The sequence below is a fragment of the Pithys albifrons genome, chromosome 5 (assembly GCF_047495875.1).
Source record: "Pithys albifrons albifrons isolate INPA30051 chromosome 5, PitAlb_v1, whole genome shotgun sequence".
In the NCBI taxonomy this organism is placed as follows: domain Eukaryota; kingdom Metazoa; phylum Chordata; class Aves; order Passeriformes; family Thamnophilidae; genus Pithys; species Pithys albifrons.
Window position 1 is genome coordinate 24,477,290 of NC_092462.1, and position 14,114 is coordinate 24,491,403.

The following is a 14,114-nucleotide window of genomic DNA, read 5'->3' on the forward strand; positions in this document are numbered from 1 at the left end:
ATGATCCTTGTGAGTGCTGTCCAACTTAGGATATTCTATTAGTGATTGAATGTCATCTGCAACAGTATGAATCATCTGCATTTCCTAGAAATTATTTTTTCTTGTTGTTATGAAAAAATGTATTAGGTGGTATTGATTTTAGGCCTATGATTTCTGTAAAATTCAGTACATATGCTAATAGGAAAATTAGTGTTTCTGTTCCACACTGGACTTAGTAGCATTTGTATATTGCTATTTAAAATTATCACCTAAATGTGTTATTTCCCTACTTCAAAAGAGGAAAGTAATCCACAGGACTGCTTTCATTATTCTCTTAGGCATTGTTGTATTTATGTGGACTTGTGAGATACTGTAATTAACTGTGGGAAATTCTTGCTGGCCCAATGGCAGCTTTGCAGTTTAGATATTTTAGGGTTAATATCCTCTGTGGCTGGTAGGGGTGCAGCATCCTGAGCAAAAGCCTTCACAAGGCACAAAGAGCCTGAGGGCTTGGGATCGTTTTTACCTACAGCCTCTTTCCTATAGGCAAGGCAAAGCTTGTGATAACATGAAGGTGACTCTTGGAAAGTATTTGTATGTAGGGTTTTCTCTTAAGGCCAAATCTGTTTTGCCTCTGCCCCTCCCCGCCAAGTTCATTTATTAAATCCTATCAGCAGAAATGCAGTATCAACACCAGAATTGTAAATTTTGTGAAATTATCCAGTAACTCAGATAACGATCACTAAGTTCCCTTCTGATCCTAACCTCTCTGCCCTCTGTTACTCTGTCATGTGTCCTCTGATGCATATAAATCAGCAGCTTAGCACTGCAGAAATACAGTAGGAAGAATCATTACGGAGGCCACAGTCTTGTCCAACACTGCACTTTACTATCAAATATTTCAGTGCTGGGAAAATAAGGACTTCCTCTACAGCTGGAGGCACATTGAGGGCAAGAGTAAAGAAAGATCTCAAAAAAATGATACATAAGTCCAGACCTAATTGCCTGGAACAAAACTGACAATCACTTTCTTTTCTCCTTCAAAGTTCCTAAGGAAAGCAGACCAGAGAGCATTCATTTGAGAGACATTTTATTTCACATGCCATTTAATAAAGCAGTATATATGAATGTTAGCAGTCCTCAGATTTGTTTAAATAATTCTAGGGTTTATGTCTTAATACAGACTCTCCATTCTGTACCTTTAAAAACATGGGCCTTCCTCTCCTGTTTCCATGTTTGAAATCAGGATTTGGATAGTCTTTTCATAGAAGGTTTTTGAAGTCTTGATTGAGGATTTAAAGAAATCACATCAAAAGCCTGTTAGAAAAGGAACTTGATTTTATTTTAATGAGAAAAGAAAATATCTCTTATAAATTAGTGCGGAAAATGATTTTTACTTTCTTGATAAGTTTGATATTGCTTCCACTGTAATGAAAATTATTAATGAGAGCGACATTTGGTTCAGTTTTCCATTATAACTTTTGATGCTATCACAATGTTCATGTCTCAGTTTGCAACAGTTTAATATGTGACTGAATAACACCCCCCAAAAAAAGTCAACTGCAAAGCAAAAAGTTCTGAAACTCTTGAAGCGAAATAGCTACAAAAGCCTGTTATAAGAACAACTAAATAAGGTCTAGGCATGTAGACTATTCATGTGCAGAAAGCAAAGGCATAGACAATGGTTTATCTCAATGCTGTATAATATGCATGTGGTCTGACCCATAGACATTCATAATACCTTCTTTTTTTTTTTCCAAAAAAGGAAGTAAGATGTTAGCCAACAGAACTAAAACAACAAAAAAGATACCTTTAATAAAATTTAAGGGAAATACATAAAAGATTTGTGGACAAAAGGGCTATTTTGAAATCTGAATAGTCGAAATTTTTTAGGGCACACCCCCAAAGTAGTTTATTGCCCATGGAAAGCTTTATTTATAAGCAAGGCTCATACGCTGTTTGGAAAGCTGCCCTACCACCCCTGAAATCCTAGAGGATAGGAGAGACAGAAGAGTGGAGAGGACAGCACAACTGAAGCAGTTGAACCAATGACTTGAACCATAGGTCCCCTCTAGGAAACATTCCCAAATTGAGACACCACATTCTGCTCTCAGTGAGATGCTGTACTCTCACACTAAGGAGGATGTGTGCTGCTGCTGGAGGAGGTCCCACAAGGCATGAGCACATATGCATGGTTACACTGCTGTAAATGACTCCTTGTCTGTATCCTCAAGCATAAGTTAAAGCTTCAGAGTCTTGGGTTTGTGTGTGTCCACTAAGAAAATGAATGGCAGCAGCCAAAACATCATTTATGTAAGGATTACTAGGCAAGTTTCCTTTAAAGTCTGAAGAAAATAATGCAGTTTCCACATGCATTCCATGTCTATAGTAGGAGTATTTAAAAACCTGCCTATCTACATCATTGGCTGTTTGAATTACCTATGTGAAGCTCATTTTGCTGTTTCTGAAAATGAGATTTCAAAATCTGCCTTCTATTACAGTTGCATTGTGGCTCCTGATGTGCCACATCCCACAGATTTAGTCATCTAGTGTCTAAAAATATGTGCAGGATTGCAGAAACTACGCACAATGGTTTGAATTGCTTGTAGTTAGCTATCCCCTCATAGCTAATCTCTATTGAACTGGGACCTTGGTCTTTAGGGATGCATAGGAAAGCATAAGATTCCACATCAAAACTGGGAACGACTGATACTTTCTTCTCCATTCTTGTTATAGCAGCAAGAACTGAGTAGTAGGTGTCAGTGCTTCATTGCTAGATAATGAGCAAGGTAGAGGCCACCAAAGGCAAACTATAACTCAGGTGGACTTTAGAATAAAAAAATACTGCATTAAGCAAATGCTAAACTTGATTTATTATTGTTATTATTGTTGTTGTTTAAATGCCAGCAACTTTTATAATAGTTTTAAATGTAGGCAGGTCTTAGAAAAGATGCTTGATGCATAGTAGCCCTCCCATGACAAATACACCTCTGGGGCAAATGAGCGATTCAGTTTGGGATCCTTGGTGAGACTGGCAAGGTAAGTGGCCTGCTGTGGAAAGGTAAAAGCTTTTTCCACAGGGATCTGAACCGCAACCATGTATTTCTTAGCTGTTAAAATCAGCAGGTACTTAGACTGAAGTGGACTGCAGATCCAAGGATGGCTTTACTGTCTGTTGCTGTAGACTATTTAATACTGGCCCACTCCTGCAAGGCCCTGTAAGTAGCCAGAGCATCCACTGCAGTAAAGGCATCCTCCACAGAATTTCTTCTTCCAGATTTTGATTTCCAAATTTGCAGATGCCCAACCAGCTGCCAAAGACCCAATCTCTTTCCTAACTTCATCCAAAAAACCACTCAGAAGAGCACTGTGCACCTTTCACAAACTGGCAGGTTATTGATTACATTCACTATCCTAAATGTCTGGCTTCGTTCCTCAGCCCTCATCAGCACCGTGTTTTGAGTCCAAGCTGCTAACAGATTGCTTATTCATCAGTTGATACCACTCCAGCTTGCAGGTTGCATCTAAGTAGAGTTCCTTGAAAACTAAAAAACTAGCACTTAATTTTGGGCACAGTAACCAGTTCCTGTTGTCTCTGCTAGGACAGTAGAAGATGAACAAAGATGGACTCTGATTTTGACATTTGAATCCATGGGTACCCAAACTCCTTCAGTCAGGCCAGTTAGCAAAGAAGAAATAACTTGGGCTCCTGAAGCACATACAAACTTCTCTATGTGTGGAGAGTGAGGAAGTCATAGAAAAGAATATTTTTATTTCATTACTTCAACAGTATGCATTTCAGTCAGGACCTTTAGTCTTGAAAATACTTACGTGTGTCCCTTGGACTTGTGAAGCTACACCTTTAGCCTGGCTTACTTCCATTTCTTAAGTATTTTGTCATTTCACATGATGCTCAAACTTAAAATAAAAAAAAAATAAAACAAAGAAAAAAAACCAAAACCCAGTTTCCTGCCTATTTGTCAGTGAGTCAGGTAGTCATGAAACAGGCCCATGGTCACACTGTTGACTGAGGAGTTTGATAAGGCAATGAATATTTGTGTACCCCTCAGCCTTTCTTAACGGCCACCCATGAAGGCCAGACATGCTGTTGGGTGTAAGATTTGTACAAAATCCACCACCTGTCATTCTCCCACACACCAACTGCTTGTTTTTGTGGATGTCTCTTGCTCCCCAGCTCCCAGGGACTTGTGTTTTCTTCACATTTGAAGTAAAACACATAAGAAGTGACTCATCCTAGGTATGTATTGTCTGAATTATTATTCAACTTTGAAGACATTCTGCACTGGCCTAACTTACTGATATAAATGACTATTGATTGCATCTTTTTCTTTTTAGTATCCAACCAGGAGCCAAACAGATGAGGAATGGGTGCCTAAATAAGAGGTAAGAGCACGTGTATGTGGAAACTAACACTTGTGGAAGTACTTTCCATCTGAGTGCATTTGTGTGTGTAACAATAGAATGGAAGGGCAGCTCAGAGGTTCTGATTTCACAAGATACATCATAATCATCACAGAGTGGAAGACAGTTTAAGCACATAGCTGACTTGTGGGTGCAGTTGAAGAGAGTTCCTGTTAGTTATTGCAACTAATGCAGTTCATGCATCTAAAAGCTGTAATAGAGTCTAGTCCTACATCCTGATTTCACACACAATATCAGACATATTGAAAAAGCTGAAAGCTATAGATGCAAGGATGCGTCCAGCCTAAAGTCTTACTTTTCTAACTCCTCTGAAAATAAAGTCATGCAACCATCTTACGCATGGAAGGATGACTGCCATTAAAGTTCAAGGCTAAGAACAAGGATGTCAGCATTTTCTTAATGCATGTGCAAATCTTGTCTTTGAGAGCTTTACCAAATTCTCAATTCCTTTATTTCAGGCACTAAAATTCTTTGGTTTGTTCATCTCTGCAAGAACAGTCTGTGCTGAAGTTTGATTTTCTTCTTTGGTTTACTTTCCTTCAGATGAGCTTAGGGTATGAAATTTTTGAAACTTAAGTCTAACATTGTAGATACAAGGAGTATTTGTCATTTTCCATTATTAGAGTTACGAAAGGGATTAAGTACTATTTGTTCACAGTAGCAAAATTATGCAATTTATTCCTGTAGAACAATGTCATTTTAAAGGTTTTGTTACCTAAGTTATTTTGATTCAATTTGCCTCTCCAGCTTTCCCAAGTGGGGATGCAGTGTTGCACTGTTGTAGTGGGTGTTTTTTTGGCACTCTGCAGTAAGATCTCTTCAGCCACCTTACTGTCATGTAAAGGAGTGGGCAGTTGCTTGTTGTGAGAACCGAGTTTCTGTGTCTCATTGCTGGAGCCAGCTGCCCACCTGCTCACTGGAGTACAGTGTCCACCCCATAGAACAATAGGTACCTCTGCTGCTTTTCCTCTAATCACTTGCTCAGGCCTCCATCTTCCAAAGTTCTCATAAGAAGCAAAAAATTAGTCTTATGACATGGGTTGAGGATGAGAATTCACTCCTTCAAGGGGCAATTTAACTCCTACATGGGCATTCCTAAAGGAACTGTTTCCTTGCGTGGAGATGAAGTCACCTACACTTAATGAGTAAAAAGCTTTGAATTTTAAAAGATTTGAAGCTGGAGAAAACTGTTAAAAAACCCAAAACAATGGGGTAATAACAGAGATGCTTATTAATTCCAGATTGCTGAAGTGAGATGAATCATGCAAGGGGAGAGGGGGAATTACCTTTGGGATTAGAATAGGTGATTTCTGTTACTTTTAGAAAATTGTTATGTGGGAGAGAGAAGGTGAATTGGATGTGGGAGAACTTGCAAATACAATTTATCCAGCACATTCAATCAATTCTGTGTGTGAATTATCCACATCAAGCTCCAAGCTCCTTTTCTACAAAGTATTGCCTCTCTGTAGCTTTCTTGCTGTTTTCTGTCTTGTGACTTGTTCAGAGAGACCCGTTTTGCTTTTTTAGGTTTTTTTTACTTCTCATTGCTGGGAGATTTTTGAGTGTTTGATTGTTACAGAAAATTGCAACTAAACATTCAAGACCTACCTTTCTGTTGCTAATATTTTGAGCCCCCAAAACAGTCGAATCTCCAGCTCCAGTGCAAAGTTCTCAGCTGCCTTAGCTCATGCCTACCTACCGATGATCATATTTTCCTTATGCAAGGTGGGAGGAGAATAATGGAATTGATATCCCACTGGTGGATCTGAAGGAATAGACTGGTTTTGATTCTTTCATACTCATTTCAACAAATACAGTCTTTGATCTTGTTCTAAGCAAACATGACCCAGTCTATTGAATAACAGGCCTTTTTCATTATTTATTGCAGTGCAACCTTTCAGCCGCTGCACATCAGTTTCCTCTGCTTGGTATCCACACGTCTTCCAGCTGTGCCCTGACAAACTCAGGCTCAAGCCCCTTCCTGCACTTGCGAAACCTTGGAATCTCTCACCTGGGCCAACTGTGGAAGAATACCCATGTTATTACAGCAAATTAATAAGATTTCTTGTAAAGTCAGCACTGAATTTTACATCTTTTCTCTGCCTTTTTTTCCCCAAGATGACAGCTGATAATTTCTAAAAATATGTATTGCATGCCTTGGTTAATAATTTTTAAGTCACTTCAATTTTTCCATCGTGCTTGATAGTTGTTTAAAAGCAGATTTTATGGGCAGAAGCGGAGTTTGTGAAAAGTTATGAAGACTATGAAGTGATAACAAAATTTAGCTTTTACTTTTTGTTAAAACATTTTTTATTACCTTTGTATAAAAATTCATCTTTCCTAGGAGTAATTGTATTCCATCACTAGTTTAAATAATTTTGCTCTCAGTAAAACCCGATTTTTCAAGCCAAACTATGTAAATCAGTACTAATTATCTACTAATATACATTAAAGTGATTACAAGAATTTGGTTTACAAGGAAATTTTATTCTGTTTAGAAAGTTACCTAAAGTAAATAATATCCGTAACAAAACCAAAACATTCCCACTGCATTAACACAGAAAAAGCAAAGGATAAATGTGGTTATTAGGTATTAATGATCTGCATTCCCATAGTGCTATTCTCCAAAATTTAAGTGGGCATGTGACAATATAACAGTATGCAAGATGACTTGCCCTATTTCATGCACAAACGAAAGAAGAAAAAAGGCCTCCTAAATATAAATGAATCTTTCTCCTTAGCTACATGTTAATGTGACACCCGAATTTGGAAGAGGGGAGTGGATTTGATGTTTAAGACCTTGAGGCTTAACTTATTTTTCCAATTTCAATAAATTATTGTGCCAAGTGGACCGTTAGAAATAAAAATATGCCAAAAAAGACAATGCTAGGATTTTAAAATAATGACAGAATCTTAGAAGTATCTAGACTTAAACTAATTAAGAATCTATTTTATATTTTAAATGGGTCAATTAAACATTTTCAGGAAATTAGCTGTTCTCAAGGGGAAAACCCACATTTCTGCTATAAACACTCCCACAAATACTGCAGATGTATTGCTATGAAGTCATAAATATTCAGTGACTGCTGTATTAGTGTGGCAACATAGCTTTGTGTTCCATACAGTGCTATTTGAACCACAGCAAAAGCTTCAAAATGTATTCCAGAGCTGGAAATACAGTCAGTGCCTGTGAACTGGGGGGCATGAGACCTCCAGGAGTGAAGCTGTGATGTTATAAGACTTACCTGGCCATGTGGAAATGGGAGTGGGGAGAAATATTTGGAAATCTAAATGAGTATAAGCTGTTATTTTCCCTTAAGTGGTCCCCCTATTTCTCCCCTCAAAAACATTTCAGTTTTTAGAAACCTAATTAGTCAGTGTATCCCCTGGCAAGCATTCCTGAGAAGCCAACATGTAAATGGAAAAAAGAACACAACAAAAAGGTTCTTCATGTCCATACCCGTTTCCATAGCAGAGCAGATGAAGGGCCCTTTCTTGGGAGGGGTCAGTCCTCACAAAGCTCCAAGCAGGCTCCAGGTGCCCTGTGTGCTGCCAAAGGAGAGGCAGTGGCCCGGTGGCTCCTTTGCTGCACTGAGAAGGCAATGCCTGGGAAAGGCAGAGATTTGCCATCAAGGGTAAGAAACTACAAAACTGAAAATGTACAAAAGTAAAGCGCAGACAATGACATCAAGGAAACACTATGGTTTTCCAAGGGAAAAATAGAGTTTAACAATATAGCAACAGTACCAATCACACAAAGTAGAAGCCAGAGGGGTAGCTCCCCTCAGGAAGTAAAAGTGTGCTCCGTCTGTGTGTGTGCAGGTATTTACATCTATAATGCATGGTGAGATGTTCTACAGCTTCCAGCCCAGGGGAGTTTAGGATTACCCACAACAAAGCATCTCCTGTTCCCTGCTTTTGCTGCTTCATCTAAACTCAGCTCTAGGCGTCCCAAGCACCGGCAGTGGCATTAGTGTTTTAGATTGGGCAGACCTGTTTTACAAAAAGCAACAGTATTTTCAGTTGCTGCAGCTGGGGCAGCTGCCTGTCACAGAGGTACAGCTGTCCTACAGAGGGCAGAGCAGTCTCAAAAGGATGGAGGTTGTTAATTGGGAAGGCATATGGTGGAACCATAGTGAAGTGCTTTTGCTACACTACAAATTTACTTGCTCTGATGCTCTCTGTATCCTAATATTTACATGTAGAACTACACCCTTCCCCCCAGAAAAAACAATCACAACCCAAAAAAAAAACACAAAAAACCCCACAAAAACAAAAAACAACCAACCAAACAAAAAAAAACACAAAAACCCCATACAAAAAAACCCCAAAATAACAAAAAGCACACCACCAAAACCCAGATCAATTACTGTCAGTCTGCAAAATCTTTCTGAAAAATTGTATGTAATCCATAACAAAGTAATTGCTATGGTATTAAATTCCACAATGGCGAAGGAACAAGTTGAAAGCAGGGCTTTAGTTCCTTTGGTTTTAGTTTACACATACAGAATTCCCACTCGCCCATCATTTAAGGCAGCCAAGCCAAGGCCCCAAAGGAGAGAAGGGGTGAATGCCTTTTTTTTTTTCCTCCTACTCCAAAGGGAATTTCTGAATCTGTTCAAGCTACAAATAAAATCATTACACTTCTACAAAAATTAAAGCACCTGTTCCCACCCCTCTAATATTCAGCATTTACAGTCTGTTTTCTGCTGTAGGATTTCCATACATGTCCTCAAGGTGCACCGCTACACCTCAGCCATATTTATGAACAGACATTCCAACACAAAGGAGGTCCTGAAGTTTTGCTAATCAAATGTGCTTTACTAACAGGGAACATCTGCAAGTGCCTGTTTAGCAGTGCAGAAATGATTATGCAAATCACAAGAGCTTGAAAGCCCACCTGAGTCAAGATCCCCATTTTAAGTGCTCTGAAATACTACATTCTTTATAAAGTAGGGGATTCAGTAATCAACTCATCAGCAGTAACTCCACACTATGCTTCCAGCTGCCATTCAACCAACAGTTCACTCAAAAATAAATACTTTCAATATGGCGACATCCAAGAGAAAGAAAACAATACACAGAGATCCACAGTGACTGCAGTTCCCAGCAAGTTTGCCTGATGTACCAGGAACAGCATTGTTACAGGAGAGGCTTCAGTGGGTCATCAGTGCTCAAAGACTGTCAACTCTTTGCTGAGGTAACTTACCATTCAGATACAGCCTGTTACCCATGAGGGGCTGGTTTGGCCTTGCTGGCTGTTCACCCTTATGAAACAATACTTGTAGCATTTTAGCAACAGTGTAACACACAGCAGGCTGAGAATGAATCTAAAGTCCTACCTTCATTTTATTAAAGTATATGGTGCTGAAGATAAAATTCAGTTTTGTTAGGAAACGTCTACTGTAGTAGGGAGCAGGAACAAAACAAGAAGAGTTGTTGTCCTGACAGTCCTCAAGGGGGTATGAATAACAAAGAGGAGGCAGGACTGACTGCTCATCCCCTTCGTTTACTGTAACCAGCTTTCTTCCTCACAAACTTCAGTGTCATATTTCAGTAAGGCTGAAGTGAATCATTCCAGAAACAGGCCCCAAGACAAACCATCAACAAGCAAAGTGGAGGCACATACTCAGTCTAGAGTTTAGACCTGCTGGGATGCGGCAGCTGAAATTAAGAACTGTATTAAGAGAGCAGGGAAGAGTTTAATGGAGACAGAAGATTATCCCAGGGAAGCAACAGTCTATTTATGTCAGATAAGGAATCAGAAGACCTATACCAACATTATTGCCAGCTCCCAACAGTAACTTCAAAGGTTTGGATGAGCTTTTTCTTACAGAGGAGAAAATCCAGGAATAAAGCACTGAGGTCTCAGCTTACTTCTGCAAGGACCCCCTGTACATGCAGACAGTAGGACTTCAACACAGGTGAAGAATCCATTGGGACCACCCAGCAGGAATGCTCCCTAGTTGGTCTGGTACACAGTGCAAAGCAAAATTAAAAAGTAAAAAATACACTCATAAGCTGCAATTGGTTGCAGACACAAGTGACACACAATACTTGCTCATATGGGATGTACAAGCCACACCAGTTGTCCAAAGTAGATAAAAGCAAACATGGAAAATGTTTACCAGATAAAGCTTACTGTTTGCCATCTATACAGAGAATGCACCTGGTCTGATAAAAGAAAAAAAATTACAAAAAGCAGCATTTTTTAACTGGCCACTATTAAAGTTCATGAATTGTAAGGCTAAGATGCCTCATTATGAACCTGTGGTTTCAGTCATGGCAGAAGACAAGCAAGAACATTTCATCCCAGGGCATGAACCTATGAAGCTTGTTGGGTTACAGCAACTCTTCAGAAAGTAATCTTGGTTCCTGTGCATTTCAAGGCAAGACACACAGGTCTAACAATTATCTGAAGGACTTTTTCCTAGCATGGATTTGTGTAATTCAACCACCTTCTCTGGTGCTTGCAATACCTTGCTAGATTAAGTACTGCTTTCAGAAGTCTTTTCATACACAATAGTTCTAGATAAAGGGGGGAAAAAAGCCCTTTGAAAACATCCTTTCCCTTCTTCAATGGAGATCACAAAGCAGATTTGTTAAGACTTTGCTGTAGTTTTTGAGGTTACCACGCACAGTTCTACCTGCAAGGCACGGGCTGGCACACACCACTGGTGGTGTCAGGACCATAAGGTTCCAGTGAATAACTGAATAAACAGGATTATAGCAAGGGACCTCACTTCTCTCAAAATATCACGTCAGTGGGTTTATATACCCCTTTTCACCCAAATCTGACTCCAATCCTAGACATCAAGGGAATGCAGGCACCCAAACAAGCTTGTGAGTGCTACTGTTGGAAGTGACAGCCTGGAAGTCTGGCATACAGCGTGCCCTGTTTTTCCTTCCAAGTCCATTTACACATACAGGAACGTTTCAGGGCATCCATCATGTTCCCCTATGACACAAAACTGATGAGAATAGAATTTGAATGCAGATGGCAGGGAACTCAAGTGTAGTAAAAAAATTAAAACAAATAAATAAATCAGGAGCCATGAAAGTACCCATGGTTATGCCATGAATGTGAGCAGCTCTTAGCCTAGCAATCCCCAACCTCCCCTTAAGCAGACAAGCGAATACCAGCAGCTGCCAGCCACAAAACAGCCACATTGGCTGCCATGCTCCCAAGTCACAGTTCTGGCTCACAGCACACAAGGGCAGTATGGAGAGACAAAAAGGAGATGGAGAATGGGAAAGATTAGGCAAGGGGTAAATTTCACTATTACCACAAGAGGGAAGCCTTCATTTAAGTTAAAAACTCCATCACAGACAATACAGCCGATAACTTACTTAGTCTATTTTAGGGTGGTTTCAGTGAATCTACAGCCACAGGATGCACTAAATGAAGATCCTGATGTGTCTCCACTGATTAATTAAATACCTTTGGAGCCAAGCAAGCTTCCTCATTAATATCAACACCATAAAATGCCAAAACAAAACAAAAAACCCACTAATTTTTTTCCAGTCTTAACAGACTAAAACTTTGGGATTAACATTAATACACAGATGGCACATAGGTACTACAGGGCAATCCACAAAGTGTAGTGCATATTTTATTGTGCACAACTTCCACTGCCTTCAAGAGTTTCAATCTCACTTAATGTATCAAGCCCGACAGGGGTACAAGTGCTCTGGTAAGCAAGAGTGACCAAAAAGTGATGAAACCAAAACTGGTGAGAAAATTCTGCTCAGTTCTACTGAGAATCCTTCTCTCCTTAATCCATCTAATGAGTCTTAAGTTGCCTTTATATCATACCTGACTTGCCTTAGTTTAATAAGAGGAGGCTAAAGTCATACTAATTTTTCCTGTGGGAAAAATTACTGAAGTATTTTTATTTCTCAGCATTAGGCACCTCTGGTAACCCCAGAAAGAAGGCAAAGAATGAGGCAACAGCATTCTTCTGGTCTGATAATTTCAATGCCATTTAAGTGTTGTCACATCATTTCTTATTTTCTCCTGCCCACCTGAAATAGAAGTTTAGAAGATGTGAACATGCTACAAAAGGAGTGTCAGGGGAAAGACATATTATAAAACTTCTCACACAGTATTATTTCTTTTCTTGATACTTTTTGTTATCATTTCCTGCTAAGTAAGCTTGAACACTGAATTCAATTGCCATCACACAGTATGCATTTCCTCAATTGTTACGGCTTTCATTTGTTTGTTTGTTTTGCCCAAGTGTCATTGACCAGATCTTGCATTCTATTTCCTAGTGTTGATCTGAACAGGGTGTCTATTTCTTTTGCCAGTTTTACATACTAGAGGCATTTCAGACTGAAAACATACACTGTTTGCAAAATTAAGCTGAGATCAGGGTACTAACAAAATCAGCTCTCTAGAGCGTGGGGCGATTTCCCAAAACAATTCAAGAAAAGTACACTTCTGCTCCTGCCACCCCAGTGCTGTAAAACACAATTTTGCCTTGTGGGAACAAGGTACAGTACCATTTCGCAAAACAAGGTAAGCAAATAACTTTGTGAATCCAATTCAGGCTACCTTCCTCCTCCCAAATGAACCATGTAGCTTAACCCAGCATGGAAGATGGTGTTTAAATATCACTTATGCTGGGGCATTTCCTCCAGGTCTGCCTTTTCCAGAAGGGCAGTCTCGTTGCATAAAGGAGAGCACTCTGGACTCTGAATCCCAAGGATCTGAGTTCGAGACTCAGTGGGGACCATCCCAGCCATCCAATCCCGTCACATCTCAGATGCTGAGCAGGGTCAGCCCCAGTTAGTACCAGGTGCTGTGACAGACCAGAGGACTTCACTGCCACTGTCCAAGCTCACTCGGCTGTGGCAGATGGACCTCAGGACTTAAACGGTGGGGCCAGTTCTGCACACGCTGAGCCTCACCTAAAAAATCCACTGCGCAGGCTGGAAGGGCACACCCACATGGGGATAGCCCTGCCCAAATCTGCGTTCACACAGTCTGGCCATACACCCACCTTTTCCAGACCAGTGACTGAGCTGTCATCACCCTCCATTTAAGACAAGGGTTAACCACAAAAAGGCTGAAATACAGTGACAAATTTCTGATGTTTAAATGTCAGGAAAAAACAGCTTTCCATTTGCAGCACAGATCAGCTAATGCTTCTGAGGAGAGATTTCGCCAATCCAAATCACAGAATCACAGACTATTCTGAGTTGGAAGGGACCCACAGGATCATCAAGTCCAACTCTTAAGTCACTGGCCCACACAGGGGATTGAACCCATGACCCTGGCATTATTAAAACCAAGTTTTAACCAACTGAGCTAATCTCGGGGTCATGTCCACAGCCACAGTACTGTTGGTCAGTTTTCCAGGCCTGATGGTCATTATCACCCTGAGAGTCTTAATTTCACTTCACTCTCTAACTCACCTTTGAATGCAAGACATCTTGCTTGTGCCAAGTAACACAATTATTAGTTAAAATCAAAAAAGCTCATGATATAGACTGTTTATGATACTACTGAAGAAAAAGTAGACATTTAACTGGCATAGCCTATCTGATGATTATCCAACTGAAGTCAAAACAAAGTTTGACCAGATTTTGTACCATTATAGCAAGCTCCACTTCTCCAAGCTGATTTAAACAGCCCCCTTACCTTTCAGCCAAATAATTGCAAAAAATTGTGATGGTGCTCCTGAGAA

General features: G+C 39.9%; 1 protein-coding gene across 3 annotated transcripts in view; it reads left to right on the forward strand.

Annotated features, from left to right (window-relative positions):
• BANK1 (B cell scaffold protein with ankyrin repeats 1) overlaps window positions 1-6,880 on the forward strand; it is a 146,222-nt gene extending 139,342 nt beyond the window's left edge. For 2 of the 3 annotated variants that reach the window (XM_071555921.1, XM_071555923.1), the window contains 3 exons: window positions 4,175-4,237; window positions 4,336-4,383; window positions 6,311-6,880. In XM_071555921.1, coding sequence (XP_071412022.1) covers window positions 4,175-4,237 — 63 coding nt within the window. In that variant the 3' untranslated portion in view covers window positions 4,336-4,383; window positions 6,311-6,880. The remainder of the gene's footprint in view (window positions 1-4,174; window positions 4,238-4,335; window positions 4,384-6,310) is intronic. The other variant, XM_071555922.1, reaches the window with a different exon arrangement.
• Window positions 6,881-14,114: the final 7,234 nt, after the last annotated feature.